This window comes from Microcebus murinus, chromosome 4 (assembly GCF_040939455.1).
Source record: "Microcebus murinus isolate Inina chromosome 4, M.murinus_Inina_mat1.0, whole genome shotgun sequence".
NCBI classification, from domain to species: domain Eukaryota; kingdom Metazoa; phylum Chordata; class Mammalia; order Primates; family Cheirogaleidae; genus Microcebus; species Microcebus murinus.
In genome coordinates, this window is record NC_134107.1 from 37,574,394 (window position 1) to 37,587,350 (window position 12,957).

Here is a 12,957-nt window from a genome sequence, read left to right on the forward strand (position 1 = left end):
ATAAGTATGGAACACCAGTTTCACATAAAATTAGCAACAAGTTATAATTAAGGTTCAAACACGAATAAGTAGTAAAATAGTATATCTACAGACAATACACGCCAGAAGGACATACCCCCCAAATATGAAAAAAATTATATTTTTTTAACTTTTATTTTTGTGACTACTTCTAATAAATCCAGAAGTCTTTAACAAAAATGCACGATATATGAAAGAATAAGCTATATCAGAATTAGAAACTCAAAAGTGGGATAATATATTTAGGAAAGAAAAAACATTATTAAATAAAGACTAAACTAGGAGGACAGCAAAATCAAATAAGCATAACAGATAATGCCTTTAGGTAACTAGGAGTTAAAAGGGAGAAAATTTAAATATAAAAAAATGAAAGAGATAAAAAGGATTTGAGAGAAAATGACAAGAGGACCGGAAAAGAAGACTTAATATATGCATAATAGGAGTCCTCAAAAGAAGAAACCCAAAGCAAAGGAACAGGAAAAATACTAGAAATTATAATTCAAGAAAAATTTCTTGAAATTATGAAAAAATGATTTGAAACTGCACATTGAAAGACCAAATCATATCCTCCCTGAAAAAATTCCCCAGAAATATTAACACCAAGACATAGTTTGTAAACTGAACTTCAAAGAAAAAAAATTTTTTGAGGTATTCAGGTAAAAATATCAAATTGCTCATAAGGAAAGGAAAATTATATTACCAATAAAACCATAGTTACATATTAAAAATGCTTTGAGCCAAGCATTTATATTTAGCCAAGCCGATTTTCAAATATAAAGGCCTTAAACTGCTGTCAGCAGGCAAAAATTCAGAGAATATTGTTCCCATGAGTTCTTCCTTAGGAATTTATGAGAGAATGGGCTTCAGAAAAACCAAAATAAATGGAGATACATTGATGTAGGATTGATTCTTAGCAGTACATTTATGTTTACTTGAACTAATTGTAGGGGAGAAAAAAAATAAATATTGAAAAACTAAAAAGTAGAAAAACCGAACTGTAGTGCTAAGGACTGTACACGTGAGTGAAAATACTTTAAACCAGGAAAGAAGGAATGTCATACAATTTAGGAGAGCCATTACATCTGGGGAGAAAAGAGGTTTGTGATTAGTTGTGTTATGTGGATGGGTTTTGGGGTACCAGGCAATGTTGCCTTTCTTGACCTGGGTGGTGTTTAAGGGTATTTACCTTGTAATAATTCATTAAGCTATATATTTGTTATATGCAATGTTTTGTATTGTAGTGTACTATGAGAAATCATAGTAACAAAGTAGAATGGTGGTTACCAGGGGCCGAGGTAAGAAAAGAGGAGATAATTGGTTAAAGAATATAAACCTGAGGTTATGATATGAATAAGTACTGGAGACGTAATGCATAGGATGGTGTCTATAGTTAATAATAATGTAGTGTATATTTGAAATTTGCTAACAGAGTACCTGTCAAATATACTTGCCACAAAATAAAAAGATGTGGCAAAACAAGCACCATATGTACTCACCAGCAAATTGGTATTAACGGATCGACACTTAAGTGGACATATAGGAATAACATTTATCGGGTGTCGGGTGGGTGGGAGGGGGGACATGGGCAATATATGTAACCTTAACATTTGTATCCCCATAATATGCTGGAAAAAAAAGATAACTGTGAGGGGATGGATATGTTCATTAGCTTGATCGTGCCAATCATTTCACAGTGTATACATTTATAAAGCCATCCCGTTGTACACCCTGAATATATACAAGCTTTGTCAATCATACCTCAAAAAAGCTGGAAAAAAATAATAAAAGATGTAAACTGCAAAAGAAGAAGTTTTTATTTTTAAGTGTTTAAATGTTTTTAAATCCTCTTAATAAAAATAAAGTCAGGTAGTGATAGAAAGATGACAACCACCTCTAAAAACATAAAGAGTTATAGCAATTTGCTCCAAAGGAAATCCAAAAGGCCTTCATTATGAAAAACTAATAATGTAGAGTATTGCAAAAAATGAAATAATTTATGCGAACTCCATAATAAGAATATTTATTAGAGTTTTCTTTTTGGTGTGTGTGGGTAAAATTGTGCTTAATTTATTTCATCAGAACAGGAATTGGATACTATTTTGATTAGTAGCATGAAAGATTAAATTCTCTCTTGTGATAAGTTACCTGATTGTATCAACTGTCATTTTCCCTTTGCATAAAAAGTTGGCTATAATTTGAACTTAAAAGAGGAGAAGGGAATGACTATTCTGGTGCAGTCATTGTGACTTAGTTTAAGGAATTTCCATGCAATCTTATTTCCTTGCATCTGAACTATAAATATGACTATAAAAATTATCAACTGCATTTGACAGTTGACAATTGTGGCATTAGAAACTATGGGGGAGATGCTATAGTAGATAACAACCACCCTCAATAGTAGCGTGTTGTGAAGGAAAGATTGTAGGCCGTTGAGTCAAGTAAACCTAGGTTTGCAGCCTGATTCTTCTGCCTCAGTTTCCTTGGGGATAATGATTCTTAAAGAATTGTAGGCCTGGCACAGTGGCTCACTCCTGTAATCCTAGCACTCTGGGAGGCCAAGGCAGGCGGATCGCCCAAGGTCAGAAGTTCAAAACTAGCCTGAACATAGGTACTACAGTAATAGGGTATTGGGCAGGTGGGAGGGGGCAGGGGGGCGGGTATATACATACATAATGAGTGAGATGTGCACCATCTGGGGGATGGACATGCTAGAAACTCAGACTTGTGGGGGGAGGGGGGAAAGGGCATTTATTGAAACCTTAAAATCTGTACCCCCATAATATGCCTAAATAAAAAAAAAATAAATTAAAAAGAAAAGAATTGTGAAGATTCAAAAGAATGACTATAAAGCACTGTGCTCCATCCTTAGTACATAAGAGGTTCTTAATAGAAAATTATTTCTTCCATCCCACTAACAGCTGCCTGTCCCAGCTGTAGAGAACATAACTAAGAAGGGAGACAGAGGACTTGTTGAGAAGCAGTTGCCTTACCAGCTTATCTTATAAATTCCCTCAAGTGATTTCTAGAAGAGCATAAGACACAGAAATTACTTTTCCTTTCATTCATGAGATGACTTCATACCCAAGTGGTTTTGTTGGCAGCAACATTAATTACTATGAAGCTTAATATTACGAAGGGAACCCCAGGGACTGGCTCTTGGCTGATAACATAAGCTGAAGTTCACAATGACTGAAAGAACATAGCTTGTTACTTTGCTTAAGAAACCCTGATACTTACTAGAATACACATTTTAAAGGTCCCCCCACCCCCAGACAGAATGGTACTATATCTAAAACAAGTCATTACGAAGTCCCAGTGTAAATTTTTCTATTTTTACAAAGGAGGACAGGATTACAACTAAATTCAGAACTCAGACAAGTTTTCTCTGTTTTCTTCCCACATTTGAATTGATTCTAGGTTGGTTTTTCATAACTCATAAACGATTTTTATTCAAGAAAGGCTGTGTGGTTTTTGGAAGCCATATTTTGGTTAGAAACGTCAACAAAATGGGCAAACTTTTTTTTTTTTTCTCTCTGTTCATTCCCTACACTTTGCACATGCTTTCTGGTAACATGTGTATCAAACAAGTAGCTGTTTCAAAGTCAGATTTGGAGGCAGTGCTAATGGTAAGAGGAATTTCTTAGAGGCTAAATGCCAAGGCATAATAACATCTTTCACTCGTACATCCCCAATCTCTAATACAACCTAATGTGTGAAATGCTGCTGTGCTGGCTTGCAAGACGGATTTCAGAAGTGCTAGCAGAATTCTCGTCAATGCTGGAAAACTATGTAGCTGTACTTCCCAGAGGCTGTTTCAATATTGTTAATTCTTAGCCGGTCTGGCTGGCCGATTTGACAAACAGCTTGCGAGAAACATTTTCTGTTTGACTTTGTTTTATGCATCTGATGAATCCTGAATGCAAGGCATTCGTACAGATATAAAACTGGGTAGTAGTATATAGCATTGTACATTTTTTCTATCAAACTTTCACCCAAGGGCCTCAAAAGGCATCTCAGGTATTAAAAAACTTCTGTAGTAAGAGTGAGACAAGTCTTCAGGGGAGGAGAATCAAGAGATCCAGGAAATTACACGAAAAGCTCAGATCAACTTCTCACTGACAAATAACCCACACTGAAGCCGTGACTAGACTCCGTTTCCTTGTTGGTCCTCTGGGCAGCTCTCTAGGCAGTAATGAAATATAGGTGCTCTGTGACATTGGGTCCTAAATTCTTTCCTAAACTTTTTGGAGATAAATGTCCCAATGTGTTTATTTATATTTTTCTGCTATAACTTGTGGCCTTACAAGTTTTATTTAGGAATTATATGGCTTCCATGCAATGCTCCACAAGATAAATCTATTTCCAAGATCCATATGTTTCCTTTCTTTTACCTCCTTTCCTCATTTTCTTTTACCTTCTTTATTTTATTCCTTAAAGTTAATGTTTCAGCATTATTTTTCAATTTTACCCCATTATTCTTATCAGTCTAACCCTTGCTACATGTAGCAATGCAACTTGCTTGTGCCAACAAATAAAACATTCCTAGAAAAAAAGCACATCTGAACTTCTGGGCTCAATTCTGGAAAGAAGGCAATCTTTCTAGCTGAGGTTGAAAGTTATACTTTTTTCTGCTTGACTTTCTGAGGAAGAAGACTCACTTTGAGTTGCCCATAAGGTTAATTTTTGGATTAAGGACTTATAAGTGTTGCTGTCTTGACTAAATGGAAGTTTTCAAAATCTTAGCACACATCTCCTTTCATTAAAATTTCCTGAGAGATAACTGTGTGTTATCACTGAGCTAGTACTACAGATACAATCCTGATTAGTTCACCATTTCTGCCTGCAAGGAGCTCAGTGTGACAGTGGCAATGGCCATGATACATGCCTGTCTTAGTTTCAAAGGTTGTCCTGACTAGTGGAGCTACAAGCAAGGCAACTAGTTAATACACAATGCAGGTGATAAACACTTTTTAATAAAAATGACACTGAACCCCTCCTTCCAAATCTTTCTTTTCTTCTTTCTCTTTCTCTGTGTCACACACACACATACACACAACTGGGCTAATGAAAATAATAATGCTCTGACCTAGCCAGTTTATTTAGTTGCCCAACTAGTTAGAAAAGGAATTTTCAGGGTATGATTTTTGTCTTTTTAAAGAAGATCGTCTGAACTTCTCAATGTTGTTTTATCAGAATTAGTGTCTCAGAAGATCGTACATTACCGCAACCAAGCAAACACACGGTAGTGACATCTTACACCAGTGTTGCTCATTTTCTTCTATATTTCATGCATAACCACTAAAAGTAGAGTCTTCAACAAAAAGTAGAAATTGCTTTACTTTATGTTATGAATTTATGGGAGAGAGGAGAATTTCCACTTCCCTTTCCTGATGGGTCATCCAGGATGCAAAACTAGCTCATTTGGGTAAGGAATAAAATAATCATTTTGCTTTATTGTAATGCCTGGGCTTGGGGATGAGGTACTGATGTTGATCTCACAAAGCAGAGGCTGGGAGAGGCGATTTCTTCCCTGAAGCTGCAAAAGCTGCCGGATCAAGGGAGGATGTAGCAGGGGTAGTGATTGGAAGGGAGGAGGAAAAAGGTTAGCAAGTCAAGTGAGATGGCCAAGAAAGGCTGAAAAGCAGCCCTAAACAGAGGAAGACTCAGCACAGGTTGTCTGTAGGCAGAATAAAAGTCCGGGAGATAGGAAACCAAGAGTGAGATACATGCAGCCAAAAATTGTTTTAAGTAGGGAGGGAAGCAAACTGAGAAAGGGACAGTGGCTGGAGGCAGTGTGGGGGTGGCTAGGAATGGGGAAGAATGGTGTATGTCAGAAATGGCTTGTGTTGGAGTTGGATTAGCTTGGCCATAGGGAGGAAGAGCCACATGGCACTGCATAGTCTTAATTAATGTAGTTATTAATGCCACACCTACTTACACAAGATAGCGTGTGTCAATTTTGAGAGGTCTGGCTTCATTTTGCCTAAGGCCATATTGTTACTGGATATTGCCCCACTTTGACCATGCTTAGCACCCTGCTGGGAGAGCATCACCCTCCAGTTATCTACCCCTTGGAACTGCAGTTGGCAGATATCGACTGTCATTTTCCCTCATTTGTTATGCCAAATGTCTGGGGTTACTTTTCACTTTGTGCCTTAGTTTTATGGAATTTTTATTGGTGCAGATTATTTAGATGCAGCCAACTCAAGTATTTACATTCGTGCATATACAGCAATCACACAAGATAATTTTCCATGAAGCAGAAACCCAAATCTAGTTCAAAACAAAATGTCTAGCACGGTGCCTTGTGCACGCTAGTATTCAAGAAAGATATTCTCTGTTTGATTGACAGCAATTGTACTTTGGGATTTACTTTGTAGGGTACATTCTTGAAAACATTCTAACTTAATTGTAATTGTTGAAGATGGTAGTGTGTAGATATAGTTTACAATGACTGTTTCCCATTGGATTAAATCATGTCATAAACTTTAAATAATTTCTTCAAGAATATCACTGTCCCAAAAGCACTCCAGAAAATTATTTTTATTAATTTCGGGGGGACTTGGGGGTAAGGATGTGGGATAAGGCTTTTTGGCTCCACTCTTAAAACTACATTGCCCCAAATCAACGGTTTAAATCCTCCTAAAAAGGATATCCTTTTACATACTGCTCCATATCCACATATATTTATCAAAATTGACAATGGGAATTTCTTTAACCAGTTCTCATTCTTTTCTCCCAGGAAAGCTTTCATCATTATCAAGGCAGTAAAGTTACTGATCAGTTTCACATGGTTGCATAAAAATATATTGTCTAGATGATGTGCTGACAAAATAATAATAAGCATCTGAAAAATACAGATGTGGAAAATGATGTATACTTTTGTCCTGAAAGCTATTATCATGTTGATTTAGTTAAGTGTAGGTTTATAATTATGAAATACTCTAATAGTTATTGCATTCATCTGCTGGTTTATAGTCCTTTAAAAACACCTATGCACACATTTATTTGTTAAACATTTATTCTTTGCCTTAGTATGAAAACTACATGAAATGCTGAAATCCAGTGTTTTTTGTTCATCCAACCAACTACTTAACAATTGAGATGACAGCCAAGAACTAAAAATAGCTACTCTGATTCTTGTTTTAGATCCATGCATTTAAATTTCTTCAAACTAATAACCCTGCTTGAATGGAAAAGTGCTAGGTGGGTATGAGTTTCCTAAAAGAGGCATGTTTAAAGTGATACCAGAAACAAGCTATTATTGTTTCTGGCATCTAAGAAAGAACAGTCACAAAGTTCCTTGAAAAATCTGCCTGGAAGGCAAAGCGTACTTTTAACCTGCTGTACTTTCCTTTCTTTGTCTCTCCCATTATTTTAGTCCTTCTTTTTCATTATTTATTGCCTTCATTTATTCATTCCTTTCACTCACTCACCAACTTGTTATTTTTCAAACAAGAGTGAGATACTTTTCTGGTGCAGAAACAAAGATGTGAAAGAGAGGGACCTTTGTCCCGGCTACTCCAGAGGCTGAGGCAGCAGGATTGCTTGAGCCCAGGAGTTTGAGGTTGCTGTGAGCTAGGCTGACACCATGGCACTCACTCTAGACTGGGCAACAAAGTGAGACTCCGTCTCAAAAAAAAAAAAAAAAAGAAAAGAAAAGAAAAAGAAAGAGAGTGACCTTGTTTAAGGCAGCTAGTGGTTTTGTTATGAAGATAGGTCACATCCAGGCACAACCACAGTGGAAAAAAAAATGTGGTGAATGTCATTTAGTACACATCATTGTGAGTACTTAGTGGATGTCAAGAACCCAAGTTCTAGTTCAACTGAACCCTGCCCTCTTCTGAAGTTCTCCTTCCTCTCAGCCAGAGGTTCTCAGCCTTGGCTGGACATGAGAATTTCACCGATGGAGTTTTGAAAAGACCTGAGACTCAGGCCAAATAACCATTCCCATTCAAAAGAAAAAGAAAAAAAAAATCACTGGAGATGGGACAAAAATGTCAATATTCTTTAAACTGGCTATTGTTAAGAAACAATGTTTTAAGTATCCCTTTTTATCTTTAAATCTCATGTTACCCAGACTTCAATTTCACTTTCATACATTACTGTGGAGAGGAACAGAAAAGGAGGATAATTTTAGAGAAAATATTCACTTTTCTTATTCTCTTAACAAAAAAACTAAAAAATAAACAAGCAAATAAAAGAACAATGACAATAGCAACAAAACTCTTCCGTTAATCCTTGAGGATTAAAAATTGCCAAAAAACAGAATGGAGGGGTCTTGGTAATCAGTGGTGGAAGTAAAGGTTTCTTGGTCTGTGTGTAGTTTGAGAGATTCAGGAATGAAATGTGGTTATCTAAGGAAGGTGAGATGGAGTAGATTTAACTCATCTAGTTAGATGGGAAGGTCTGTAAAGGATATGGAATAATAGTAAAAAGGTCTGATTTGTTTTGACAACGGATCTTTAGTATTTATTCCAATAAATTTCACAGTATTAAATTGGTGCCCAAATTATTAAGCCCCGTTATGAAACCTGTATAAACAAAACAAAACACAAATCATAAATCAAGACTAAGACTCCAACCCTCATTGTGATGGTGGTGGGGGAGGATTGGGGAACTCCAGCAAAGGGCCCCAAATTTGGCCACTGTTATGAAATGGTGAAGTCTTTTGGAATAGATACAAGTTTGTTGTTGGCAAATAAAAACTAAGTAAAACAGCTTACAAAGGAATTATTGTGAAGTGCTCTGTTTAATTCCGGTGGCTGAAGGCATCTTTTCCATGTGTTGTTTTTATATCACTTATAGTGCGGTAGAGTAGAAAGCCCATGGATAGAATAAGATTCAGACTCTTTTTTTTTTCTTCACTAACCATGGGCACTTGGGTTACAAATTAATCACTGGGCAAGTGATCAAGTATTTTTGATCCTCTGTTGATCTACAAACAAGGTCTTCCTCTAGATTAAGGGTGGCAAACTCAAAGGCCCTTGCAGGGCTGGAGAGGGGGGAGGACTTTGGCAAACTAGAAAGTGAGTCTTTGCTCTCTTCAAGGCAGCCTCTACTTATATCCAGCAGACTGTTGGCACATAAGCCTTTAGGCTCAGTTGTTGCTAGATTTTATTTTATTTTTTTTATTTTTTTTTTTTTTTTGAGACAGAGTCTCACTTTGTTGTCCAGGCTAGAGTGAGTGCCGTGGCGTCAGCCTAGCTCACAGCAACCTCAAACTCCTGGGCTCAAGCGATCCTCCTGCCTCAGCCTCCCGAGTAGCTGGGACTACAGGCATGCGCCACCATGCCCGGCTAATTTTTTATATATATATCAGTTGGCCAATTAATTTCTTTCTATTTATAGTAGAGACGGGGTCTCGCTCTTGCTCAGGCTGGTTTTGAATTCCTGACCTTGAGCAATCCGCCCGCCTCGGCCTCCCAAGAGCTAGGATTACAGGCGTGAGCCACAGCGCCCGGCCTAGATTTTATTTTTGAAGAAAAGTCAGGTCCATATTTAATGTAAAATCTCCCAGTTTTTAAGTGTTGACAACTAATTCCATTTTCTTTCTACATCATGTGGGCCAAACCAAACATGTGAATATAGTCTGTGTGCTACCGGTTGTAACCTTTCAATTTTGAAAGTTCTTTTTACTTTCATTGCTCTCTACTCTGTGAGCTTAAGAATAATTGTACGAATCTCATGTGAGGAGCTCATCCTAAAGATTAGAAATAGAGTTATACCCCTACTTCTATATAAATGTTTACTGTGGTTAGTGTTTCACTATCCATAATTAATGTTACCTCCCAGGAAATTCTTATGCAAATAGCTTCTTGTTCCAAGATTAAAATTAATTATATCTCCTGTTACTTATTAAAGCACATAAGCTTCATTTTCTGAATGTTTGTTTTATTCATATCTTTTTAACATGTCTGGTGGCTGATTTCACTTCCCCAGGGCCCAACTTTATTTTGTGTCAAGCCCTGGGAGGTAAAAGTTTAATCAACTTCAACATTTATAAAGTTGAATATTTTATAAAGTCTTGGAGAAATATACTGGTGGGATACCCCATCCCACCAGTTATGGACTGAACTTTTGTCCCTTAAAATTCATATGTTGAAGAGCTAAGCCCCAATGTATTTGGAGATAGGGCCTTTAAGGAAGTAACTAAGGTTAAATGAGGTACTAGAGTGAGGCCCTAACATGCTAGGACTGGTGTCCACATAAGAAGAGGAAGAGACGGCAGGGGTGTGCCATGCACAGAGGAAAGACCATGTGAGGACACAGTGAGAAGGTAGTCATCTGGAAACCAGAAAAATAGATCTTACCAGAAACCAACCCTGAGAGCACCTTGATCTTGAACTTTCAGCTTTCAGAACTGTGAAAAAATACATTTCTATTGTTTAAGTCATTCAGCCTGTGGTATTTTGTTAGGCCAGCCTAAGAAGACTAATATATCAATACCACCTATAACTAGCCTGATGTCTTTGGTGCCTCATGTTTTTGATCTTTTAGGCTCCTTAAAAATTCTAGTCATCCTTAGAGAAATACTACTTTAGACTCCTATTTCCATCTGACTTCCTGCTCAAGAAACCTAATGTAAGGAAATGATAAATGCCTAAGGTGATGGATACCCCAATTACTGATTTGATTAATTCACATTTTATGCCTATATCAAAACATCACATGTACTCTCTGAACATATACAACTATTATGTGCCCATAATAATTAAAAATTTAAAAAAAGAAAGTATGGAAATTTCTGTATCTTCAATCCACTGTATCAAACTTTCTTTGAGATGGTAGAAAATAAACTGTTTGGTGACTCACCCATAAAATGTAAGATATAGGAAACCAATCCTTTTTCCAAGTTTTAAAACTTCTCCTCGTTTGTCAGATGCTCCTGTGAGTCGTACGATACCTACTTTCTTGAGGCTGGAGAGCCACTTGTATGCATGTTCATCATTTCTTAAAACATCTTCAAAATCCAGAGTAGGTAGCTGGAGCTCTGAGCCCCAGTACTGACATTCTGTGAATTAAGAAAATTAAGAAACAAGATGGGATGACATTGTCTTCACATATAATGATGACCTCAGAGGAGGGATTAATTCATTAGGGTCTATCTTTGATTTATCATGGAGTTTACTAAATGTCAGTCATATTAGAGATACCCAAGTCACCAACTAGGCCTTTCTTCCTTGGCACCATGCCAATCTATTATATGTCCCCTGCCTACAACTGTGTCTGGCTCATAGCAGGTATTCAATATGCCCCATTTGTTGAGAGAATGTTGTTTAGCTTATGGATAGTTCTTGATCTGTATATCCCAGGGCTTCTCTGCCTGAACACTACTTAGAAATAACTTTCAGATAGTGTGTGTGTTAACAACCAAGTTTTATTGCTCAACTCCAAATAAGTGATAAAATCGGAATGGTGGACTAGAACATTATGCCCATTCTTGGGGTTGGAGGTGCTTTGCCATGGTAGGTACAGCTCTTTCTTCCTTTTATTTCACCTGATATGAAACTATCTCTGGGCTCAAGTTATTCTTTGGAGTCAACAAGAAAAGATGAAGGTATGTTCCTGGGATGCATAGACCCTTTAGTGACAGTGTCACACAAGATCGGGTCAAATGCCTTCCCTTAGCTCTCTCATTCCTGATAATGAAACACTCATAAAAATGTTTACTTGAGAAAACAGAAAGAAAAACAAATGTAAAAAAATAATTGTTTTGGCAAACTGGGCTCTCCCCAAGGAAGGGAAAATACAGGAAATGGAAATCTACCAAGGAAAACAATACAGATATTACCAACTGCATTCAGGAGAGACCTAACTCTAGCTAATTCATTTGATTTCTTTCTTTCTTGGGAAGGAAATTGTTTTGGAAAGGCAAACTCTCCTAACAAGTGACAGAATGAGAACTTGTGATCTCAGTGTCATCCTGAGCAATGCTTTACTTTTCTAACTGGGGAATATGTCATGTTATAGAAAACAAAACCAAAGCCCCCAGTTTAAGAATGAAGACTGGGTCAATGCTTCTTGCAGTAGTTGTGGACTGAGAATTATTCCCTCTCTGATGTCAGCACAGCTGTTTCTGCAGAAATAGGACCTTTTTTAAAGGAGTCAAATAGTAGCTTTAGTAGTAAAAGATACATGCAGATGCAGGGAGCCACTTCATGCTATTTCACCAGTTAGTTGCATAAGGACATTTTCAGAGGTGAGTAGGTGTGTTTATGTAGGAAAAGCTAATCAGCTCATAAATGCATATATTGCCAAAGTTTCTGGGTTATTAAGCATAATAGCTTGCATAATGAGCCAGAGTTTCTGGGACTTTAATTGCAAACAGTAAATTAGGCCTCCCTAGTGGCTGTATTAGTTTTTTTAGACTATGCTAATATTCTTTAGTATTGAACACATTCCACAGGCCCAAGTCAATTACTGTATCTTCTCAGAAAGAAGAACTGGTATCCAGGCACTTGTTCCTAATTTCACATTTTAGCTCTTTCTCCCTTCAGGCTAACCAGAACTGAAGGAACTATAGTCTTTCCTATTCATTTTTTCCCCTTAATTTTAATTTTTTAAAAATTTTCAGCGCTGCTTTTCAAGTGCTTCTGACATTTGAGAAAACTTTAGAATTTATTATTAGCCAAATCATCTTGGCAAAGAGAAACGGGTCAGCACAAAGGCCATGTTGTATTAGACCAGAACAAGTTAGTTAAAGCAATAACAAACAGGCATGAAGGCTTCAGGATAATGATTATAAATTTGGGGGGAGAGAGGGTTGAAGAGTGGTTTTATATAGGTTCTTGGTATTCGTTGATTATATTAGCTACCCAATAATCATTTGTTGGTTGGTTTATCTTTTCATTAAGCCTGATATTTTACCATGTCACAAGGCACTGTGATGGGCAGTAGGTTTTAAGGAGCTCACGGTCTATGGGTGAATTGAACATG

The 12,957-nt window shown here is 37.0% G+C and overlaps 1 protein-coding gene across 2 annotated transcripts in view; it reads right to left on the reverse strand.

Annotated features, from left to right (window-relative positions):
* The window catches only part of BBOX1 (gamma-butyrobetaine hydroxylase 1), a 68,173-nt gene that overhangs the window by 26,514 nt on the left and 28,702 nt on the right, over positions 1-12,957 (reverse strand). For both annotated transcript variants that reach the window (XM_012744653.3, XM_012744651.3), the window contains exon 4: positions 10,834-11,032. In XM_012744653.3, the coding sequence (XP_012600107.1) occupies positions 10,834-11,032 (199 nt within the window). The remainder of the gene's footprint in view (positions 1-10,833; positions 11,033-12,957) is intronic.